The 24,990-nt window shown below is 36.1% G+C and overlaps 1 protein-coding gene across 9 annotated transcripts in view; it reads left to right on the top strand.

Moving 5' to 3' along the window:
- DYNC1I2 (dynein cytoplasmic 1 intermediate chain 2) overlaps positions 1 to 24,537 on the top strand; it is a 60,694-nt gene extending 36,157 nt beyond the window's left edge. For 5 of the 9 annotated variants that reach the window (XM_038001925.2, XM_007965350.3, XM_007965345.3 and 2 more), the window contains 11 exons: positions 760 to 855; positions 1,069 to 1,231; positions 1,343 to 1,442; positions 1,938 to 2,063; positions 2,951 to 3,097; positions 3,446 to 3,559; positions 3,862 to 3,995; positions 4,852 to 4,996; positions 19,264 to 19,404; positions 21,011 to 21,136; positions 22,623 to 24,537. In XM_038001925.2, the coding sequence (XP_037857853.1) occupies positions 760 to 855; positions 1,069 to 1,231; positions 1,343 to 1,442; positions 1,938 to 2,063; positions 2,951 to 3,097; positions 3,446 to 3,559; positions 3,862 to 3,995; positions 4,852 to 4,996; positions 19,264 to 19,404; positions 21,011 to 21,136; positions 22,623 to 22,736 (1,406 nt within the window). In that variant the 3' untranslated portion in view covers positions 22,737 to 24,537. The remainder of the gene's footprint in view (positions 1 to 759; positions 856 to 1,068; positions 1,232 to 1,342; positions 1,443 to 1,937; positions 2,064 to 2,950; positions 3,098 to 3,445; positions 3,560 to 3,861; positions 3,996 to 4,851; positions 4,997 to 19,263; positions 19,405 to 21,010; positions 21,137 to 22,622) is intronic. The other 4 variants (XM_007965352.3, XM_007965351.3, XM_038001927.2 and 1 more) reach the window with 2 other exon arrangements.
- The last annotated feature ends 453 nt before the right edge of the window (positions 24,538 to 24,990 follow it).

Consider the following 24,990-nt stretch of genomic DNA (forward strand, 5'->3'; position numbering starts at 1 on the left):
TTTTAAAATAAATGATTTTAAATTACTTCCTGGTTTGGGATGTAAGAGATTTAGTAATTTTTTAGAAGTCTTATAAACATTGTGTATTATCCCAATGTATACTTTTATTCAAATTAAGAAAACATTATTTTAAGTGCTTATTGCCACATCATGTAACAATAGATGATGAGACTTGCATTTAAAATGACAGAATAGAAAATGTGGTCTTATAGCTATTATCTTCAAAATCTGCCTCTCAAATAGCAACCTGAGAGTTAATGTAAGCCATCTTTATGCCATATGAAGACCCATTAGACACTGATGGTTTCAGATCACAAGTAAGCAGCCAGCTCTGTAGGCTATTTTAGACATTTGATTTTCCTCATTCTACAGCATTAATGTGTCAGCATGCTATATAAAACTATGCAGGAGTTGCATGTTGTTCTGTCTAGAATGATAAATGCTTGCAAGCTTTTAGAGACTTCATGAGGAATTCATCCTAGTTGCTTATATATCTTATTTCAGTTTATGTAGCTACAGAATTTAGGGTGGCTGTTGCTGAGGTACCACATAGGTATGTATAAAAACCAAGAGGTTCCACTTAATTATTTGATTATGTTGATAAAAATCCCTATTATTTGTACTTGTTCTGTCCTGTCCGTGGTTTAGTTTTGCTTTTATCTTGGGAGTTGTGATACCTTCGGAAATACTGTCTCAAAAGTTACCAGCTGTTTTCATTAAAATAATTTATTATATCCTTCTTTTTTTTTTTTTTTTCAGATGAAGAGGAAGATGATGATGTAGTGGCTCCTAAACCACCTATTGAACCTGAAGAAGAAAAAACTTTAAAGAAAGATGAGGAAAATGATAGTAAAGGTATCTTAAAGAATTAAACTTTAAAAAATTTTGTTGATTTCTGTTAAGATTCCTTTTATTACTTATGTATTAAAGCAGTATGAAATGCTGTAAATCAAATAAGTGAATCTGATTGAAAAAGAATGTGTAATATTCATTGATCCATACTGTGATAGTGAGTTGATGTGATTTGCCTGACATAAATCATACTTCAAAAAATTATTTATTTTCCAGCTCCCCCTCATGAGCTGACTGAAGAAGAAAAGCAACAAATCTTGCACTCTGAGGAATTCTTAAGTTTCTTTGACCATTCTACAAGAATTGTAGAAAGAGCTCTTTCTGAGCAGATTAACATCTTCTTTGACTACAGTGGGAGAGATTTGGAAGACAAAGAAGGGTAATGTTGAATTGCTAAGATCTTTAGCTTCAATAATGTTAAATTACTTTAAGATTAAGAGTGATAAAAATTATAACACCATCTTTTGTGGGGGTTGGTCTTTTTTTGTAGAGAGATTCAAGCAGGTGCTAAGCTGTCATTAAATCGACAATTTTTTGACGAACGTTGGTCGAAGCATCGGGTTGTTAGTTGTTTGGATTGGTCATCTCAGGTAAAATGCAACAAAATGGCTGCTCTTAACTCATTTTTAAAATTATAATTAGCAGGTCATTTTATTTTAATTATGGGAATTTTTGTGTAATAAATCAATATGTATTATTTAAAATTAATTGGATGATGGCTCTAATGTTAACATACTCATCCTATGTACTTTAGAAGAAAGATTAGAAGCATTGTTTATTTTTAAAATTCAGGACTTGATGCTATAGGCCAGTTTTACTAATTTCAGTTGCTCACCAAATCCTTTGTGTAAAATGTGGACACATATTTTAATTAAATGTTTTAACATTAAAACATTTAAAATAATTAACTGTTCTAATTTAAAATTGTACTAATGTCCCAGTGAGCATAACGCTAGAGATGTCTCTCTTGATGAAATGTTAGATTTTTGTATTTTCAGAATAATAATCTGATAAATAACTAGGAATATAAAACAGTTCTTATTATAATGCATAGCATTTCTTTTCCTCTTGATTCTTCTGAGCAGTATCCGGAGTTACTTGTGGCTTCCTATAATAACAATGAAGATGCCCCTCATGAGCCTGATGGTGTGGCCCTTGTATGGAATATGAAATACAAAAAAACTACCCCAGAGTATGTGTTTCACTGCCAGGTATGGTGGTCTTTTAACAGTCTTCCTCAAGTTTAAGAATTCATTGATGAATTAAGACAAGTGCCTTTTTTCTTTTCTTGTCAACATAATGATTTCATTGGATTGGCATTTTACTAAACCACTCCATATTTGCAAACAGATGTTAACAGAAAACTGAAGACTTCTCAGTTCAACATGATCTGCCTTTTGTAGCTTTTCTGACATCTCTTATAATGTTTAATCACACCTAAAGTCCTTTGCAGTTGTGATTTTCTTTTATGGTGATTGACTGTATAAAAGGAATCTTTTATAAAATGTCTTTCCTACAGGGAGTTTCCCAGGAACTTATTTGTGAATATACAATTAGATGATTGGCCCACTGAATTACTTATACATGGCCTGAGGAATTGGAACTAAATGGTTTTAAGTAGAAACATATGGTTGAAGTACAAAACAGATGCAGATTTTTAAAGTAGATTTAGTAGAAGGTTAGAATTTGCAAGCCTTTTCTGGTTGCATAAGTTAAAATATTTTAATAATGTCATAATCTTGAGTAAACACTTACTTGAATCAAACTAGCATGTACTCTACTGTTAGATTACTGTCTCAGAGGCTAATGCAGGTCTAGTTATCTTTTTAATACTATAGTTAAATAACTTTTTGCTTTCTTTGATAAATTGGTTAAACCTACTTATGTAAACAGCCATTACATTGGACTTTTAAGCAAAAAATATCTTAAAGATACATTTTTATATTTCTGAAACAGTGAAAACTTTAATTTAGTTGTTTTTTATAACCTCTAATATCATAAAATGAAGAAAGAAATATTTCGGAAATAGATTGGTTTTTAGAACTTGTCAGGCTTTATTCATTTGAATCTCAAGTATGAAAATCTTACTTATTTGCAGTCAGCTGTGATGTCTGCCACATTTGCAAAATTTCATCCAAATCTTGTTGTTGGTGGTACATATTCAGGCCAAATTGTGCTTTGGGATAACCGTAGCAATAAAAGAACTCCAGTGCAAAGAACTCCACTGTCAGCAGCTGCACACACAGTAAGTAAATAAGGTTATTTCCATTAGGCTTCTGTGCTCCTTCACCCTTAGCTATAATACTTAGTGTTGTGGCCATCAGAGTCATCTCAGAATGCACTTCCTTTGGTGTATGAATTCCTCACCATTTAGCAACCAAGAATGAAGGCCGTCTTTTTTTTTTTTTTTGGAGATTTATTGGAGACTCATCTCTCTTCTGTGACAACCTTCTGTTAATAGCAAACTTCATATTAAGAATACCTACAAGTTATGGGACTTGATAGTAAATAGAATGCTTATAATTAAACTAAACATTTTGTTTTGCTTTTTGGTAAAATAATCCCTGAAAACTTTTTTTTTAAATATCTCTAGCACCCTGTATATTGTGTGAATGTTGTTGGAACACAAAATGCTCACAATCTGATTAGCATCTCTACTGATGGAAAAATTTGTTCGTGGAGTCTGGACATGCTTTCCCATCCACAGGTGGGTTATACTTGGGAAACTGAAATTTTGAGGTAAATGTTATGTTTTACATGTGTGTATACCTCAACTTATGTTTCTCATACACTGTTTTATAGTAGTGTTACAACAGTTTATAAGCTGAAGCATGTTTAATATAGTTTTTTATGTATATATTTTACTTTGAAACCTGCTTCATTTAATTGAGGTAGATTTATGTAAATAATACAGTAAAAGAATTGTTTACAATCAAAGACTAGAAGTTTTTCTACAGAAATTTAAAATTGCAAGTTTACAAACTAATTTTCTCAGGTTTTTCTATGTAGGATAGCATGGAGTTGGTTCATAAACAGTCAAAAGCAGTAGCTGTGACATCTATGTCCTTCCCTGTTGGAGATGTCAACAACTTTGTTGTTGGGAGTGAAGAAGGTTCTGTGTACACAGCATGCCGCCATGGCAGGTAAACCTAAACTGGAATTTGCAATAATTTAAAATTCTTCCTTTAATCCTATTGAAACAAATTGCCTTATTTAAGTAGAAATCTGTCATAGATCTACTTGTTATTTGTGACAGATTTTTTGTGTTCAGGCACATAAAATTAAAACTTAATACCTTTTTGTATAAAAGATAATTTGGGATTCATGATGTGTTCTAGATTTTGTGGGTTGTGGTTTTGTGTGTGTGCATGTACTCACATAAGTTAGTGATAGGCAGGAACATTCAGTAGTTACAAATACAATATACACATGCCAATATTGACCTATAGACTTATAAATGAGATTTTCAGCGGTTTCCTATTTTGATGTATTTGGACTTTCAGTATTAGTTCAGTCTCCTGATAATTGTACAGTAATGTCATACATATTTTAAACTGAGTAATATTTTTCTTTCCATTCTGTCTGTTTTGAAATTGTCTAGCTGTACCTTATTGCTTCCTTTAAAAAAAAAAATTGCCCAGATTTCATCTCAAATATAGATCACCTTCACTTCAAAGCTTTTGATTTAAAAGTAGCCCTGATTGTCTCTCTTAAATGTAGCGTATCTTTGTTTCTATTACACCATTTCAGATACTGGACTTTTGAGGTCTGTTGTCAACAGCATGATGTTTACACTTCCAAAGGTACTTACTGCTTTAGTAGTATTACTAAATGTGGATGGAATAACACTCAACAAGGTTAATTCTGATAAGTTATGAGCACAGAGTTAAGTCTGTCAAAATTAAGTCAAGGCCTGATATATAAACCTATAATAAAAAGTGTGTGTATTTGGTCTACTTATAGGAGACTTTGCTAACATTTTCACTTTTATGAAATTAGCAAAGCTGGAATCAGTGAGATGTTTGAAGGGCATCAAGGACCAATCACTGGCATCCATTGTCATGCAGCTGTTGGAGCAGTAGACTTCTCACATCTTTTTGTCACTTCATCATTTGACTGGACAGTAAAGCTTTGGACAACTAAGGTATCTAAAATATAGATGTCTGCTATTTGCTCAGGTTTCTGACACAAGGTGGTGATCTGATACTACACAGGAATGATGAAAACCTTTTAAATCACAATTGTTTACTAATAGATGAAACCTGCAAAGAAGTTACACAGAGCATGAGTGAACTACTAGATGTTGTAGTTTTTATAAAAGTATGCTAACAAGTATGGTGACCCTACACAGAATCAAAGACCAGTCTTCCCACCACTTCAGTCTTTTTGAATCCAAAACTGTTTACCCTGAACTGCATTGGGGAAAAAGCCCTGAGTATCTCGCATAGCACCTCATATAGTTGTCATTCAGCTCGGCACAAAAGCTATGCATTTGCCCTTTGGAGAGTTTTTAACAGCTTATTCATAACTACAGTGGTTCACAGAGTTGATGGGAAATAGGGAAAAGAGAGAGAGAAAGTGATTTATAATTAAGTCGTGTATAATATGGCTGTATGTAGTAAACTGGAATCCTTAGGAAAGCATTGTGTAACAGCATGGATGCATATATTTTTTGTTATTCTATGATAAGCCATTTAAATCATTTATTTTGGTTTTAATAAACTTCAGTATTTAAAAAACCCATTTATGTGATAAAATGATTCCTGATCCTTCAGCAATTCCAGATAAATGTGACATTGTCTTACCTGTTAAAAAGTCTCAAGACAAATCCAAGTAGGCAACATTACCTCCTGTGATAGACTTGTAGTTTCATTTAATCTCATTTTATAATGAAAGTGCCTTAACTTTGCTGTCTGGTTTTTCTGTGGTATTACATTATTGTTGGGAAAATGCATACTAAGCATCAGATTCTATTTAAATTCTAAGGTTTTTTTTTTTTTTTTCTGTTTCCATCTGCCTTATCCTAAATATTAACTTTTTAAATAATCCATCATGAGACAAAGTTTAGAGATCTTTGGTTCTTCAGTTTCTGTGAGAAAACCTAATGTAAGAGATGTTCTTCACTATTTTAGTGAACTCCTAATTATTTATCCAGTGTTGGCCTTAGAAGTCTGTGATGAACTCATTATTCATTCTTGTCCTTTCTGGATGCCTCCTTTCTGTCTAATAATGAAATGGTTTAGAAAACTTTGCCTCTAAAAGCTCGCCTTTTAAAATTGAGCATTTTCGGGTTTATCAGTAGCAGATATAAAAATAGTGTTTACCTTAACTCTAATAAAGGAGACAGAGAGATGCTTAACACAGTGTCCAGCAAATAATAGGCACTTACCAATGTTTAGTGTCTCTTTTACCTCTTAATGGGGATCAGACAGAGCCTGAATACATTTAATAAGTTGTCTCTTTCCTTTCTTGGATTGTTCTTGAATTTTTGTTCTTTTAATGAAATTTATACAGTGGGAAAAGGTAGAAGAAGATTCTCAAAGCTCACAAGCAAAGAAACGCATAATCTAGCTAGCATAGGTTGAGCATTCCTAATCTGTAATGCTCCAGAATTCAAAACTCTTTGAGTGCAGACGTGACACTCAAAGGAAACATTCATTGGAGCATTTTGGATTTTGGATTTTTGGATTAGAGATGTATAACCATAAGTATAACACAAAAACAGCAGGTCATCAAATAGTGTGTTTTGTCATAAAATTGACAAGAAAAAACACTGGCCGGGCTCAGTGGCTCTTTGTAATCCCAGCGCTTTGGGAGGCCGAGGCAGAAGGATTACTTGAGCCCAGGAGTTCAAGACCAGTCTGGGTAACACAAGGAGACCCCACGTTTACAAAATATTTAAAAATTAGCCATGCATGGTGGTGCGCACCTGTGGTCCTAGTTACTTAGGAGACTGAGGTGGGAGGATTGCTTAACTGGCGTGTCTAAATTGTCCCAGTCTGAATGAGTGTGTGTGTGTCTGAGTGTGCCCTGTGATAGAATAGCATCCTGTCCCTGGTGGGTTCCTGTCTTGTGCTCTGACCAGCTGTGACCTTGAACTGCAAAAAGCAGGTTGGAAAATGAATGAATGAATGAATACAAATTGTCATAAAATAAAAATTTGTAAGATACATAGTAATCATACAAAGGCACGGCAGTTAAAGGATGCAGTGTGAAACCGCTCGGCGAACCTGCTGTCTTTGTCATTGTTGTAGAACTGCCTGGTGATAGGGTGTGCTCCTTACAATTTTCACTTTGCAAAACATTTATTCCTTGATTTAACCTACTACCTCTACTACCACCATCATTCACTGGTTCACCAAAAATTGGGTTAATAATTATCTTGTTTTTATTAATCTTTCTGAAATGTGACCATGTAATCCCAGCATTTTGGGAGGCCGAGGTGGGTGGATCACCTGAGGTCAGGAGTTTGAGACCAGCCTGGCCAACATGGTGAAACCGCATCTCTACTGAAAATACAAAAGTGAGCTGGGCATGGTAGCGGGCACCTGTAATCCCAGCTACTCGGGAGGCTGAGGCAGGAGAATCACTTGAACCCAGGAGGAGGAGGTTGCAGTGAGCCGAGATCGCACCATTGCACTCCAGCCTGGGTGATGAGCAAAACTCCACCTGAAAAAGTAATGATAATCTTTCTGGATTGTACGTGTAGCTCACATTTTATTTCAGTGTTTAATATTTGAAGTGTTTAGGGTCACTATTTAGAAATTTGGTGATTTTTTGTGACCAGATAAATGCCATAGGGACTTAACTCTTGTTTGTATCAATTAGCCTGTGGTAAAACTGGTTTTGTTTTATGTTGTTTTGTTTAACATCACAGTTTCCAAGAACCTATAAATGATGTTAAGTGAGGACTTCCTGTATTCTAAAATCTGAAAAAGTCCAAAATCTCAAATGCTTCTGGTTCCAAGTATTTCAGATAAACCTATAAAACCAAAGCAAGATGCAGAATTGGTGAGATGAAGCCAACTATTTCTCCAAAGGCTTCATACAGCCATGTAAGTTGCTAGATTTTTAGATGCGCTTTCATCTTAGTAGTCCCATGTATAGTCACAGGAGACACATTTTTGTTAGATTGTTAGCCAACTTCCTTTTCAGTAATTGAAAGTAATCTTTTTTTTTTTTAACTTTCATTTTACATTCAAGGGTACATGTAAAGGATGTGTGGATTTGTCATATAGATTATTGTGTCACCCAGGTATTAAGCCTGGTATCCAGTAGTTATTTTCCTTCAGCCTCTCCCTCCTCCCACCCTCACCCTCCGATAGGCCCCAGTGTGAGTTGTTCTCCTCTATGTGTCTGTGTGTATGTTCATTGTTTAGCTCCCATTTATAAGTGAGAACATGTGATATTTGGTTTTCTGTTCCTGCATTGGTTTGCTAAGGATAATGGCCTCCAGCTTCATCAGTGTCCCCACATAGGACATGATCTCATTCCTTTTTATGGCTGCATAGTATTCTATGGTGTATATGTACCACATTTTCTTTATGCCATCTACCATTAATTGGCATTTAGGTTGATTCCATGTCTTTGCTAGTGTCTCTATGACAGTGATTAATATTCCTTTGGGTATATACCCAGTCATGGGATTGCTAGGTCAAAAGGTATTTCTGTCTCTAGGTCTTTGAGGAATCACCACACTGTCTTCCATAATGGTTGAACTAATTTATACTCCCACCAACAGTATAAAAACGTTCCTTTTTCTCCACAACCCTGCCAGTTTTTTTTGTTTTGTTTTGTTTTGTTTTTTACTTTTTAATAATAGCCATTCTGCCTGGTGTGAGATGGTATCTCATTGTGGTTTTGATTTGTATTTCTCTAATGATCAGTGATGTTGAATTTTTTTTGATATGATTGTTGGCCACTTGTATGTCTTCTTTTGAGAAATGTCTGTTCATGTCCTTTGCCCTTTCTAATGGGGTTGTTTTCTTGTAAATTTGTTTAAGTTCCTTATAGATGCTGGATATTAGACCTTGGTCAGATGCATAGGTTGCAGAATTTTTCTCCCATTCTGTAAATTGTCTGTTTACTTGATAGTTTTTTTGTTTTTCAGGGTTTTTTTTTTTGTTTTTGTTTTTTGCTGTGTAGAAGCTCTTTAATTAGATCCCATTTGTCAATTTTTGCTTTTGTTGCAATTGCTTTGGCCATCTTCATCATGAAAATTTTGCCCATGGCTATGTACTGAATGGTATTGTCTAGGTTTTCTTCCAGGTTTTTTGTAGTTTGGGGTTTTACATTTAAGCCTTTAGTCCATCTTGAGTTAATTTGTGTGTAAGATATAAGGAAGGGGTCCAGTTTCAGTTTTCTGCATATGGCTAGCCAGTTCTCCCAGCACCATTATTAAACAGGGAATCCATTCCCCATTGCTTGTTTTTTGTCAGGTTTGTCAAAGATGATGATTGTAGGTGTGCGGTCTTATTTCTGGGTTCCCTATTCTGTTCTTAGTCTGTGTGTGAAAATCTTTTATCTATTTCTTACTATCTCAGGGTGTCAGTTTGCCAGCATCCTTTGGCTTTAAATTTGAGGCTTCCATCCTTATATACATTAACAATAGGATTTGAAAATAAGGAGTTCATCTTGACTAATCAAGAACAATTTATCTTGTGATAGCAGACTGATTGATACTTGCTTTTGTGGTACTACACAGCTAGTTGAGGGGTGGTTGATATTTTTAGTCTTGTATTTTAATGTGTTTCAACATAGAAGTGCCTTCTGAATAAGAATGACAAGTGGGCATATCTCTTTCTTTGCTAATTAGGCTAGGCATTGCTTCCTTCCTTGAGCCTTATATAGAAGACTCATTTATTCATTCAATTGTGATACATGCCTCTCACCCTGCCCCCAACGTCCCTCCGATGTTAGTGTACAAAGGATGGGCCACCGTAGAACACGGTGTTTTTACAAATGCCCAAGGACCCTCTGAAACTTTATCAGAAGAATCACCCTTTATTCTAACTTTCTGCACACAAGTAGTTCTACTCTGTGAAGGGTAGAGAAGGAGTAGTCTGTTGATGAATTCTTTTATATTTGGCCAAACCGTGGCCATGTCAATTTACACTTCCTGGTTAATTGTGTTGCTGGTATTTATTTCTGCCCTGCTGAAAAACTGATAGAGCCTCTATGCTGTAATAATGACTGATGGGCAATGTTAATTAATAATGAATGATAAAGAGTAATAGGCAGTGTTTTTAAATAATCTCTCTTTAAAAACATTTTTCCAATTTCATTTTAAACCAAAGTCTTCACACTCTTGAATTTAACAGACTTTAAATGTTTTGCTTCTCTGCCTCTACTTTTTAAGTGCTCTCTGACTCTAGGAGTTGAGTCCTCATAAACTGGAAGGCTGAATCGTGGGATATTGCTGTACCTTTGTGTCCTTAAGATCTGGCTCTGCCCTGGTAGCAAAACAAGATTTCTTCCTTTTCTCTCTTTCTATGAGTCCTCTAAAAATCCCTGGGAATCTCAATTTGGCACAGCCTCAAATTTAGTTTAAAGTCATCTACAGCTAGCCACTAATCTTTGCCTAGCCAGAGATTTATAATTCAGTCACAGAGTTCTGGTTCATCAACTTGTTTTCATTACTTTATTGAACTCAACTATTTTTAATACAGGCTGAGCCCCCTAATCTGAAAATTCAAAGTCTGAAATGCTCCAAAATTCAAAACTTTTTGACTACTAATGTGACACTCAAAGGAAATGTTCTTTGAAACATTTCACATTTCAGATTAGGAACGCTCAACCGTAAGTCTAATGCAGGTATTCAAAAATCCAAAAACATTTGAAATCTGAAACACTTCTGGTTCCAAGCATTTCTGGTAACGGATATTCAACCTGTATAGAAGACAAACAGAAATAGATTATTTTCCATATTTGGAAGTTTAAACCAATAAGACAGTGCTTCTAATATATTTAAAAGACTCTGTTACCATCTCAAAATACCAAATTTTAAATTCACAACAGAAGCACTTTGGCAGGTCTGAAAAATGGTTGGGAGAATAAAGAGTGAAAGCTTCTGCAGGGTAACAAGGATTCTAGAAGAGTTTGATTATGGGTAAACCTGGTAGATTCGCTTAATGTTCTACCACATTTAACCATACTTGTTACAGATTACTGTTAAAACATAAGAATTATTTACTTGGGGACAAGATGGATTTTGAGCTGTGTGCACAAATGCTTATCAGAACCGTATTTACCATAAAGTGACGAAAAGTTAAGATTGTTAATGTGGTAATTTCCTAGAAGGGGGAGCTTTCACACTTTTGTAGTCCTTACACATCTTGAAATTATTCACACTTTCTGATAAGTCTTAGAACCCCTCCTTATTTTAATAGCTTACTTAGTTAACTCTCAGAGGGCACCAGCATTTAAACAAGGTGAAAAGTTCCTACTAGTCCTTAGAATAACAACTCTGCGTATTTAGACAAGTTAAAATGAAAAAATGCTTTGAAGTTGGGTGTTCTAAGGGCAGGCTGCCTATTCATCTGGACCCAGGCCTGCATAGCAGCATTTGCCTCAGTAAGTTGCTACTGGCCAATGTCCAGCCTCTCATTTGCATATTCAGAAACTCAATTTAATCAGTATACTAGAGTTGATTAGACAGGGAGTGCTAACTGGAGCTAACAGGCTCCTAAGACACTGGTACATTGGAGAATGTCAATTTATTAATTTACAGTGAAAAACATAACTGCCAGAAGGTCCAGATACTCCTGTGAGCCTGACCAGCTCATTGTTTCCCTGTAGACAATCCACATGGGAAGCCAAATTATAATCAAAAGATTGCTTGGTGAGTAAGGAGTTGGAACAAAAGGAGTTTTATAATTTGAATGTTTAATGGCACCAAGCTAAGATAGCCTGATTCATTCTAGCCTTGCCATGGGGTAGTAATTCTCAAAATCTATTGGTTGAGACTCCTTTCTCCTGGACGATGCTTGAGTGGGTGCTGTCTTCATTTTCCTTGTAAGATTGTTTCTTTGTATTTCTATTTTAATAGACACATTTGGTCTCAAAAAGTTAATACATTCAGTCAAGTTATATAGAAAGGTATTTCTGACCTTGGAATTAATTTCTTTTGAAAGAGAATCCATTTATTTCTCTTCTGATCCAAATTGATGACATATTTATTTCCCAGTTCTCTAGGAAGCATCTCACTATTATCTTCATGTGTTCACTGTAGGGACTCTCTTTGTTATTAATCTAGAACTCCCCACTTACCCCAGCTTTGAAAAGTAATCTATATTCTTTTCCCGAAGCTGTCATAACAAATCACCACAAACTGGGTGGCTTAAAATGACAGAAATTTATTCGTTCACATTTCTGGAGGCTAGAAGTCCAAAATCAGGGTGTCGATAGGCTAGTTACTTTTGGAGATTCTGAAGGAGAATCTGTTTCTTGTCTCTCTCCTGACTTCTGATGGTTGCCAGCAGTCCTTGCTGTTCATTGACTTGCAGCTACCATCACTCCAGCCTTTGCCTCTGTGATCAGATGGCATTTTACGTGTTTGTCTCTGTGTCCGAATTTTTCTCTTTTTTTAAGAATACCAATCGTGCTAGATTTAGGACCTACCCTAATTCAACATGACCTCATCTTAACTTGATTACATCTGCAAAGGCCCTATTTCCAAATAAGGTCACATTTACAGATATCAGGTAGACACAAATTTTAGGAAGACACTATTCAACTCAGCGTGCAACCTTAAAGAGCTTAGGAAAAATATGGCTTGACTCGTGACCATACTCTGTTGCCCAGGCTGGAGTGCAGTGGGGTGATCTCAGTTCATTGCAACCTCCACCTTCTAGGTTCAAGCGATTATCATGCCTCAACCTCCCAGACAGCTGGGATTATAGGCATGTGCCACCATGCCCAATTAGTTTTTGCATTTTTAGTAGAGACAGGGTTTTGCCATCCTTGACCAGGCTGGTCTCGAAATCCTGGCCTCAAGTGATCTGCCTGCCTCGGGCTCCCAAAGTGGTTAGGTTATAGTGTGAACAGCCACGCCCAGCCCTGTTTTTCTTTTTATTGTAATCTTTTACCCAGTTACAGTGCATCCTGTTTTTGTCTCTGGCTGCGTATTAGTCCACTGAGTAGGTGAATTTTTTTTTTAACTTTTAGGTTCAGGGGTATGTTTGCAGGTTTGTTATATAGGTAAAATCATGTCATGGGGGGTTGTTGTACAGATTATTCCATCACCTAGGTACTCAGCCTAGTAACCACTTTGTGATACATTTAGCAATCTTCTTTTATATTATAAATACAAGTAAGTTTTAATCTAATTTGCACGTAGCTTTTTTCATATTTTGTGTCATATAAAAATGGAATCATACAGTATAAAATACTCAGCCAGGTGCAGTGGCTAATGATTGTAATTCCAGCACTTTGGGAGGCCAGGGCGGGCGGATCACCTGAGGTCAGGAGTTCGAGACCAGCCTGGCCAACGTAGTGAAACCCTGTCTCTACTAAAACTACAAAAATTACCTGGGCATGGTGGAAGGCGCCTATAATCCCAGCTACTCGGGAGGCTGAGGCAGAAGAATTGCTAGAAACCGGGAGGTGGAGGTTGCAGTGAGCTGAGATCGCACCATTGTACTCCAGCCTGAGAGACAAGAACGAAACTCCACCTCAAAAAAAAAAAGAAAAAAAAATACTCATTTGTGTCTGACTTCTTTTGCTTAACATTATATTTGTGAGATTCATTCGTTTTTTTTTTTAGTATAGTTGTAGATTATTTATTCTCTCTGCTGTATACTATTCCATTGTGTAAATATACCATAATTTATCCATTCTACTGCTGATGGTATTTGCATTAATTCCAGTTTGGGACCATTACAAATAGTGTTGTTGTGAGCATAATTGTAGATGTCTTTTGATGGCCGTAAGTACTCATTTCTGTTGGGTGTATACCTAGAGTGGAATTACTTGGTCTTTGGTGGAAGACATAACATTGCCTAAAAATAAGCTGTTTTGAAGTACACTATCACCTCAGGAGTCAGCGGCCTTAGCACAGTGGTTCTTAATCATTGGTGTGCATCAGAATCCGATGAGGTGCATCTGGAGTTGAGCCCTGCATCTGTATTTTTCAAAAGCTCTGCAGATGATTTTGCACATCCTAGGTTGAAAACCACCTTCTCAGCCGGGCACGGTGGCTCACGCCTGTAATCCCAGCACTTTGGGAGGCCGAGGCAGGTGGATCACCTGAGGTCAGGAGTTCGAGACCAGCCTGGACAACATGGTGAAACCCCATCTCTACTAAAAATACAAAATTAGCCATGTGTAGTGGTGCATGCCTGTAATCCCAGCTCCTCGAGAGACTGAGGCAGGAGAATCACTTGAGCCTGGGAGGCAGAGGTTGCAGTGAGCCAAGATCACACCATTGCACTCCAGCCTGGGTGACAAGAGTCAAACTCCATCTCAAAAAAAAAAAAGAAAACCACCTTCTCAGAGTGAGACTTCGTTTGGTAATGTTATCAGGGAGAGTGACAGACAGTGATCGTAAAAGAAAAAGGCTTTTAATTTTTGTGTTTAGCTTAGTTAAGTTTTATTAAAATTTTGGGTTTTAAATTAAAAAACATTTTTGGCTATTAAAATGATCATGCTGTTGACATTTACTATATCTCAAAAATTTTAATTCACAATTTAAAAACATGGAAAATCGCTGATACAAAAGGAGAGGGAATAATATAATGAAACCATTATAATATAATAATATAATGAAACTGTGGAAGCTGTTCCCAGCTTCCACAGTTAACACATAACCAATCTTGTCTATACTTATCTCTGCATTATTTAAAATCAAACCTATACATACCATTTCAACTATATTCAATATGTATCACTAAAAAATAAAACCTCTTAAAAAATACTACCATATCATTATTAAACCCCCCACAATGAACATTGGCTCCTTATTTTCATCAAATGGCCTATCAGTGTTCAATTTTTTTTTTCTTTTTACTATGTATTTGAAACAGGATCCAAAGGAGGGCCATCCATTTGCGATTGACATATCTTTTTTTTTTTTTTTTTTTTTTTTTTGAGATGGACTCTCACTCTATTGCCCAGGCTGGAGCGCAGTAGCGCGATCTCGGCTCACTGCAACCTCTGTCTCCCGGGTTCAAGTGATTCTTACGCCTCAGCCCCCCGAGTAGCTGGGATTACAGGCGCCCACGACCATGCCCGGCTAATTTTTATATTTTTTGTAGAGACGGTTTCACCATGTTGTCCAGGCTGGTCTCAAACTCCTGGCCTCAAGTGATCCGCCTGCCTCGGCCCTCCTCGGCTCTCCTCGGCCTCCCAAAGTCCTGGGATTACAGGCATGAGCCACCAAGCCCGACCACAATTGACATTATCTTCTAAGTTCCTCTTTAAAGTAGGGTTTGCATCCCTCTTTTTTTTCTTGCTGTTTTATTCTTGAGGAAGAAACCAGGTTGATCTCTGTCGAGTTGGTGCTGTAGGGTTTCTCAGTCTCAATTTTGCATTCCTGTGATGTCATTCATATTAATGTGTGTGGTTGCAGATTGTTTATGTTTCCATAATGAGATGTTTACCCTCGTAAATGACTTGGTTATCCACCAGACATTATGTTAACGTCTCTTCGGTCTTTTTGGTCATCTGAAGCTCATTCTATAGTATATGATGCAGAAGGTGCCCACAGGTGCATTATTCCCATATTCCATGAAAGTATATGATTATGAAGGTTAGTTTGATTGTTTATAAAATTCATGACTTACATTTTCTTTCTTTGCATACCTTAGTTACTCTATGGACTTCTGGAAAAAAGCATTGCTGTCACAAAGTCTGATGACAATCTGATTTTCTTTTCCCTACTTGCAATTTGGTCTTTTTTAAAAACCTGGGTGATCAAATGATTTTTTCCCTTTTCTTTAAAGGGGGAGTGTTCCTAGATACGCAGGATACCCTTTCAATATGTAGTTTCAAGCTGTCTTATTTTAGGAGAGTTCTTTTGAGTTGTATTTGATATTTGATCTGTATTACTGCTTTGGTTTTCTTCTTCAGGACCTGCCATTGTAGATGTACCTTTGCTGATCTTCTTTATCACTTTTTCTAAATCACCTTATCGCTTCTTTTAAAATTAGTTTCTTTTTAAATAACAGTTTTATTGAGCAAAATCCTTACACCATGAAATTTACCCTTTTAAAGTACACAATTCAGTGGTTCTTAGTATATTCACAGAGGCATGCATTATTGCCAGTATCTAATTCTAGAACATTTTCAAATTTTAGAAAGAAACGTTATACCCATTAGCAGTCACTCCACATTCTCCCCTATCCCCCACAGCTCCTGGAAACCACTAATCAATCTGCTTTCTGTCTCTTTGGATCTGCCTGTTATGGACAGTTTATGGACATTTCATGGAATCATTCAACTGTGTACTGGCTTCTCTCACTTTGCATAATGTTTTCAAGGGTCATCCCTTCATATTGATATTTCTTGTATCAGTGTATCGTTCCTATAGCTGAATGATACCCCATTGTATAGATATACCACTTTTTGTTTATCCATTCATCAGATGAACAATTCAGTTGCTTCTGCTTTTTGGCTATTGTGAATAATGCTGCTGTGAATGTGCAAGTTTTTATTTCTCTCGGGTATATACCTAGGAGTGGGATTGTTGGGTCACGTGGTAACTAATTAGCATTTTGAGGAACTGCCAAACTATTTTTCAAGTGGCGGCACCATTTTACATTCCCCAGCAAGGTATGAAGGTTCTGATTTCCCATATCCTCACCAACCTTTGTTACTTTTTTATTCTAGCTATCTTAGTGGTATGAAGTGATACCTCATTGTGGTTTTGATTTGCATTCCTCTCACGACTAATGATGTTGAGCATCTTTTCATGTGTTAATACTTACTGGCTATTGTAAGCACTGTGGACACAGTGATGTATCAGATACATGGTTTTGCAAATATTTTCTCCCATTTTGTAGGTTCTCTTTTCACTTTCTTGATGATATCATTTGAAGCCCAAAAGTATTTAATTTTGATTTAGCTCAGTTTACCTACTTTTTCTTTTGTCATTTTGCTTTTGGCTTCTTAACTGAGAAATCATTTCTAAGTTCAAGGTCACAAAGATTTACTTGTATGCTTCCTTTAAGAGTTTCATAGTTTTGACCAGGCGCGGTGGCTCACGCTTATAATCCTAGCACTTTGGGAGGCCAAGGTGAGTGGATCGCCTGAGGTGAGGAGTTCAAGACCAGCCTGGCCAACATGGTGAAACCCCTTCTCCACTAAAAATACAAAAATTAGCTGAGCATGGTGGTGCATGCCTGTAATCCCAGCTACTTGGGAGGCTGAGGCAGGAGAATCACTTGAACCCAGGAGGCAGAGGTTGCAGTGAGCCAAGATCGTACCACTGCACTCCAGCCTGGGCTACCGAGCAAGACTGTCTCAAAAAAGAACAAAAAAAAAAGTTTCATGGTTTTACTTTCCATTTAGATCTTTGATACATTTGAGTTAATTTTTCTGTATGACTTAAGGAAGGAGGGATCCAGCTTTGTTTTATTTTTTTTATTTTTTTTGAGACAAGGTCTCACTCCCATCGCCTAGGCTGCAGTGCAGTGGCGTGATCTCAGCTCACTGCAGCCTCAACATCCTGAGCTCAAGCCATCCACCAAGTAGCTGAGACTATAGGTGCATGCCACCATGCTCAGCTAATTTTTGTATTTTTCATGGAGATGGGGTTTTGCCATGTTGCCAAGCTAGTCTCAAACTCCTGAGCTCATGTGATCCACCCACCTCGGCTTCTCAAAGTGCTGGGATTACAGGCATGAGCCATGGCGCCTGGGCCAGCTTTATTCTTTTGCATATGTATATCTAGTCTTCCCAGCACCATTTCTTGAAAAGACTGTTCCTTTCCCATATAATTTTCTTGACACCACAATAACTTTTATGGAATCTGAGATCCTTTTCTTTGCTATTGTCTGCTAGTGAAATGAATTTTTCTGTACTTTTAGGAGGGAGGGAATGGGCAAGGATAGCTTTCCTAGCTCATTTTCTAGGTTAAAGCTCTCTCTTCTCTGGCTTTTGCAAAGTGAAAATACATGTATCTTGTGCTTTCTGAGATGTGCCTTTTCTGCTTCTCTCCACCACTTCTATCTGAACTTTTTGCTTTGTCTCTTTTGTCCAGCATTCTACAACTCGGATTCTATTCCCAGCAGTTTCTCTTCTGTGAGACTTTGTCTTGGAAAGGAACTTTGATTTGTTAATTTTGAGAGTTTATAGCACCCAGACTGTACCATGAGACCTTACTTATACTGCACTGTAGTCTGCTTGCGTTTACAGTTGACCTTTGAATAATGCAGGGGTTAGGGGTGCCAGCGCCCATCCCAGCAGTTCAAAATCCACATATTTCTGACTTCCAATAAACTTAACTACTAATAGCCTACTGCTGACCAGAAACCTTACTGACAACATAAACTGTTGATTAACACATAGTTTTTATGTTATATGAAGTATATACTGTCATCTTAAGGGCAAGCTAAAGAAATGAAGATGTTAAGAAAATCATAAAGAAGAGAAAATATATTTACTATGCATTAAGTGGATGTGGATCATCATAAAGGTCTTCATCCTTATCATCTTCACAGTTGAGTAGGCTGAGGAGGAAAAGAAAGAGGAAGGGTTGGTTGTGCTGTCCCAGGGGTGGCAGCGGCAGAAGAAAATATAAGTGGATCTGTGCAATTCAAACCTGTATTGTTCAAGGGTCAAATGTATTTATAAACGGAATTGTGCCAAACTGTCTCCTAGTTTTTGCTGCTGTTCTCAGATTGGCCCACCACACTGTCCAGTGAGCATCTGCTATGACTGAGGTTCTGTTCTCCACCTGTCAGAAGTTCTTGTGCCTTCCTTCATCTTCTTCCCACACAGATACTGATACCATGCAAGTCTTGTAGTTGTCAGAGGTTTGTTTCCACCTGATTTTATTTGGAAGTTTGTTTCCTGATTCTGCTGTAGATGCTGTCTGTGAATCTTTGCTCTTCCCACCCTCATTGCTTTATCTGAGTTTATGGGGAGATCTAGAGGAGATTTAAAAAGTACACTGCTATTGCTGTTATCTTCCCAGAATCTTCTCATTGACAGATGTTTTTGAAGCATGTTCTATTTCTTTTTTTAAGCGGTATGGCATCTACAAGTTAAAAGGAAAATGCAATCAATAGTTGATTCTTAGTTTATAATACCGGGTAATTCTGTAGTGAAACAAATTATAGGAACTTTTTCTCGGCTGAGTTAAATATCATAAAATGTTATACTTGTTGAATGTCTTTTTTTAACAGTGATAAGTAGTTTAATGATTTGTATGTCATATATGGACTATGCTAAAAATCAACTTTTCTCCTTCAGAATAACAAGCCTTTGTATTCATTTGAAGATAATGCAGACTATGTTTATGATGTTATGTGGTCACCTACCCACCCAGCCCTGTTTGCCTGTGTGGATGGCATGGGGAGATTGGATTTGTGGAATCTCAATAATGACACAGAGGTGAGCAGGAAAATAACAAAAATTGCATTGAAAAATAGAAAATTGGATATTTATTGAATAATTTGCGAAATTCCTTTTATTCCAAAGAATGTAAAAGGGCTCTGTGATTGTAGCTTCATCACAAAGAACTCAAATAAGCTTTGTACCCTAAATAATAAACAGCATGCTGTGAAGAACTAAAGGGAGAAATAATGTTGACAGGAGCACTGGGGCATTTCCTTTTACTTCTGAAAAGCACTATCATGTCTCTAATGTCCTGGCAAAGTCTCATTCATAAGATAACTGGGATATTTTTCATTCATAGGCTAGCAGGCAGATAGTTTCAGACTGTCGAAGTATGTTAACCTTAATTCTGAATTTCTAAATTATCTCTTAGCCTTGATAGCATTGTATATCATCCATAAACATTAATCTTAGCCTGATTAGTTTGAAGGAAGGAAAAATGTATTTTGATTTTTGATGAGTTTTTTTTCCATGAAGGATTGAAAACAGAGTATTACTATAAAATGAATATAGCAACTGTCAAATTTCCTAATTGCTGTACTAAAATCACTTATTAGCAATTAAATTTAATTGCAACTCTTATTTATTTTTAGTCACATGTATTTTTACCAGCTTAGAGAAGCTTAAAATGTTCTTAGAATTCTTTTATATTGCTATTGGTAATAGAATTAATATTAGTATTTCTATCAATAACAATTGTTGAGAGAGAGTCAACTCAGATCTCCCACATCTCTTCCTAGTTACCTAGAATGGTACCAATTCTGTTTTATTTGGATTTCAGTCTTAGAGATTTGAGGTTACAGTTAAATGTGGATTGAAATGTAATATTTCTTTATAACAATTTTGGTATTCTGTGTATGGGGTTAAATTATTTGGGGATGACTAATACAAAGGATTTTTTTGTCAAATTTCAAAAATTTTTAAAAATTTTATCATACTTTTAGTCTGAATCAAACACTGAATGTTTTTTTGCTCCATGTGTAGCAAATAAAACTCTTCTTCCTTAGCAAAGAAGAGGCACAGTCAGATTCCAGGGAGCTGGTGCCATTGTTTTGGTGCCATCATCCTGGCTGTCTCCCGCTAGCTCATGGAACAGGAGGCTTTAGACAGACTCATACTGCACCTTCAGTATGAACTGTTTCTAGGAACAATGAGTCAAATACAGGTTTCAGCTGACAGAGATACACGCTACACAAGTGATTCCTGTCCTCTACAATCAAACCATAATCTGTTTATGAGGGCTTTTGAAGTGTTTTCTTTTTAAATGGGTTTTGGCCATGTGTTTTCAAACAGCTTGACTTCTTAAAGACATTAAAACAACAAAAAAGGACTCTTTATTAAGAGAAGACCTTTCAAAATAATGTGTCTAATCTTCTGAGAATTTTTTATACAAGGACTTGCTTTCGCAAACAATTTTCAAGGATTGACTATAATGTCATTCATCGTATGTCACTGAAGAAGAAAAAAGTTGGGGAAATTCTTTATCTATTTTCATCTTTGTTTTTAAAAATGTAGCCAGATTGAGAGAAGAATTACTGTTTTACATGTTTATAGAAATCTTGATGAAACTTTCAACACTGTCCTTTATTTTAAATGACTTTAGGTACCAACTGCCAGCATTTCTGTGGAGGGTAATCCTGCTCTTAATCGTGTGAGATGGACCCATTCTGGCAGAGAGATTGCTGTGGGTGATTCTGAAGGACAGATTGTTATATATGATGTGGGAGAGGTATGGGACTCTGCCTATAATTTTGACATATCTATTTAGTTGCATTGTAGTAAAGGCATCTTTGTGGCTAACCCTAGGCTTTGAGGTTTATGAGTTGTATAAACTATATCGTCGTAAAGATAAAATTTACTTTCTACCACAGAAGCAACTCTTGAAATATTTTCTTTCTAAACCGAATGGTCTGTCTCCCATGCAACAGATTTTGAGGGTAATATAATAAATACATTGAAAGTACCTTGTTTCTTGAAGCATGCATTGCTGGAAATTAGAAATTCTTTGGGGAGAAGTTTGGAGTTATAGGTGGACTTTGGGGTTTTCTTGATATTGAAATAAGATTTATTTTTCTGTATTCATTAATTTGAGCCAAGTAGTAGAAACCAAAAGTAATATCTGCTACTACAACTGAAGAACTGAATTTTTAATTTTAATTAATTTTAATGTAAATAATCACATGTGGCCAGTAGCTACCCTACTGGATAGTGTAGATTTAGAAGCAGGCACAGCGATTTGCCACAGTGAGTGGTTTGTGCCCTAACATGACAGTGTCAGACTCCTATGATATTATAATGGCAGTTATCGAAAATATTTGTTATTGGGGCCGGGCACGGTAGTTCACACCTATAATCCCAGCACTTTGGGAGGCTGAGGTGGGTGGATCACCTGAGGTCAGGAGTTCGAGACCAGCCTGGCCAACATGGCAAAACCCCATCTCTACTTAAAATACAAAAATTAGCCAGGTGTGGTGGCACATGCCTGTAATCCCAGTTACTCGGGAGGCTGAGGCAGGAGAATCACTTGAACCTGGGAGGCAGAGGTTACAGTGAGCCGAGATCGTGCCACTGTACTCCAGCCTGGGCAACAGAGTGAGACTCTGTCTCAAAAAAAAAAAAAAATTTTGTATATATATATATATATATATATATATATATATATATATAGCTGCCTCTATGAAGTAAAGCATCACAAGCCTCTTTTGCCACCGGTGCAACACTAAAGCAGTGAATAGTAGCATAGCTTTTGATGAAGGAGTTAGGGTATCAAGAAAGATTACCTTATGTTCCAAACAAAAATACAACAAACCAGCCCCCTTATGAAACCATGCTTCAAACATTGTTTCTTACAGAAAAAAACTCAGTTATTTACTGTATGCAAGAATACAGTAAAAAAATTTTAAGGAATTCTTCTCCAGCAGAATCCATGAGATGGTGCATAGGAGTTATATTTACAAAGCATCATTGTTATTCTCTCTTGGATTGGTGGTGATAATAGCCAAGTCATTTCTGAGGCTGTCACAACACACTTCACAAACACCGTCTTTTGTTTTGAAATGTTGTAAATCATTGTTATAGTCCCCGTAATTATGGAAAGGCCATTCAGGTCAATTATTACTTTTTAACAGAAAAATTATTTGAAAACAAACTGAATAATAGTGGGTAAAATGATCTTTTATTTCATTGTATATAAAACATTGTCTTTCTTTTAATAGCAGATTGCTGTTCCCCGCAATGATGAATGGGCACGGTTTGGCCGAACACTTGCAGAAATAAATGCAAACCGAGCTGATGCAGAGGAGGAAGCAGCTGCCCGAATACCTGCTTAGTTCCTGAAAAGGGGAGTGTAACTAGTGGATTTGGGAAAGGTTCTTAAGTAGATCCCAAGATTATTTGCATGCTTCTATCTAAATGATAATTAAAAGGAAATTTCATGGATTAAACCATGGGTTTAATGCAGTAAGGTGACTTACAATGTCCTTTTATATATAACATGCATCTTGTTTTGGATTTGTGTCATTTTTTAATATAGCTCATTGACTTCACAGAAAGCAGCTTTTTTGAATTCTAATACACAGGTGTATATTTGGTATTATTTTGAATTCTTTTCAACTTATAACACTGTATACAGTTATTTCTAAAGCACAGATGAAATAAGTTCTGCATATTTTTAAATGATCACGGTTCCCTATGACACAGATAATTCTCACTACCCATAATATATAGGAACATTGTTTCTCATTGGCCGTAGTATGCATACACCTATCCATGTTCCATTCTGACATCCTTTGTTGTCTTTATAATTCATGTGGTAGTTACCTATAAATAAAAACAAATATGCGTTAACTTCTCAAATTTTCATTTTTACTCCTTACAACTTGAATTTTTCCATCTTTTATAAAATAAATTTTTTCCATATCTTTCTTTAAGCTCCTGTTGTAAGCAGCCATCTCAAAGCTGTGTGCTCTAAATATACCATGTGGTATATACTATAGATCTCCCAGTGCATTGTGAATTGATGTCTAGATAATCTGTTGGTGAAAAAATTTTCCCTAGGTTAACTTTTGTTTTACTACTTTATATTCTTTCCATCTAAGACATATTTCCTTTAAAGGATAAATAGAAAGCTGCCTATAATTTTCACTGATTAAGAACTATGTATGTGACCTCACTGAGAGTAAAACCTTTGAGAGAAATTGATTTCATAATTTCAGTAGCCATAAAGGCAAAGTGCTCAGATGGACCATACTTTGGCATTAAAATCTACATCTTGAGATCTGTTGCCACAGCATTGTCTACAAGTCAGAAAGGTAGGTGACAAATATCTAAGAATTAGTATTGAAATCAGTGAATTTCAGGAATAGAGGAAAGGACTATGATCAGATCTTGATTTTATCTACTTTAAATTGTCGATTTACTTGATCCCAAACTTTTGTACTTCTGAAGTGTAACTGTCTTTTATTCAACAGAACATGAACTAGGAAGAAAGATTAGAAATCAGAATTTGAACATTTTTCTTTCAATAATTGTAACAAAGATTTGTTGGGAGAGAAATTTCCAAATAATGAGTAGTGTATAGTGTAAGGAATAATTGACCTGGAATTATTGGCCCCAAACTCTCATTCTTGCTGAAGCACCTATGAGAAGTGTGATTTTAGCCAAGTCTGTGCCTCATTCTTTATATGTGGGAATTAAGTTTTGATTTAATGATTTCTGAATTTTTCTCTCAGCTCTACTCAGTTATGGGGTATCAATATATGAAACTGAATATAGAAAAGTAAGCAATTCTTTGCTTTTCTGTATTCAGTTTCATAAATTGATACCCCATAATTGCCCATTATATACCAAAGACAACACCTCAAGTTATCTTATTGTAGCAGTGTCTGTGAGTCAAATCTTCAATTTTAGCAGTCACACTGTCTTTATATAGAAAAATTCATGTACTCACTACTCATGTAGTTACTGTATCTCTACCTTCAGTTTGTAAAAATGACCAAAAGTAGGGAAAACAAGTGTTAAAATATAATGAACAAGAAAAGGTTGGAAATCCTATGTCAAATCAGATGTTCCTCAAACTCCAGGTGTTGTGTTTAGTTGTGAAAGAAAGAATAAAATTGTTTAAATGTTTCACTTTTTGGGAATGACTTCTCCCCTTCTCCCCCAGAAAATGCAATGTATTCCTTTGCCCATTCAACTTTAGTCTGTATTTTTAGGAACACACAAATTTACTTTAAGGAATTACCTTAAGTTGACTATATAATAGCAAAAGAGAAAGTATTGAGACTGTCAGTGTGGATATAGAAGCTTGGATTAGGTTGACTAGAAGTGTATCACAGTTCTTTATACTTTTAGAACTAAAAGGCTTATAATTTTGAAAAATATCCAGTTACAGAAATTGTACCTTATCAGTTGTACTTTTTTTCTGAGTGAGAAAACAAGCTGTAGCTTTCTGGTTAATTTCTTAATTTTTGTTGTTTGGTTTTTGTCTTTTTGAATGGAACATTAAAGTTGATTACCTTTATGTTAAGGAATATCCAGCTTCACAGACAATTAACTTGCAATAAATCTCTGAAATAATCATTT

This window comes from Chlorocebus sabaeus, chromosome 10, assembly GCF_047675955.1.
Source record: "Chlorocebus sabaeus isolate Y175 chromosome 10, mChlSab1.0.hap1, whole genome shotgun sequence".
Classification (NCBI taxonomy): domain Eukaryota; kingdom Metazoa; phylum Chordata; class Mammalia; order Primates; family Cercopithecidae; genus Chlorocebus; species Chlorocebus sabaeus.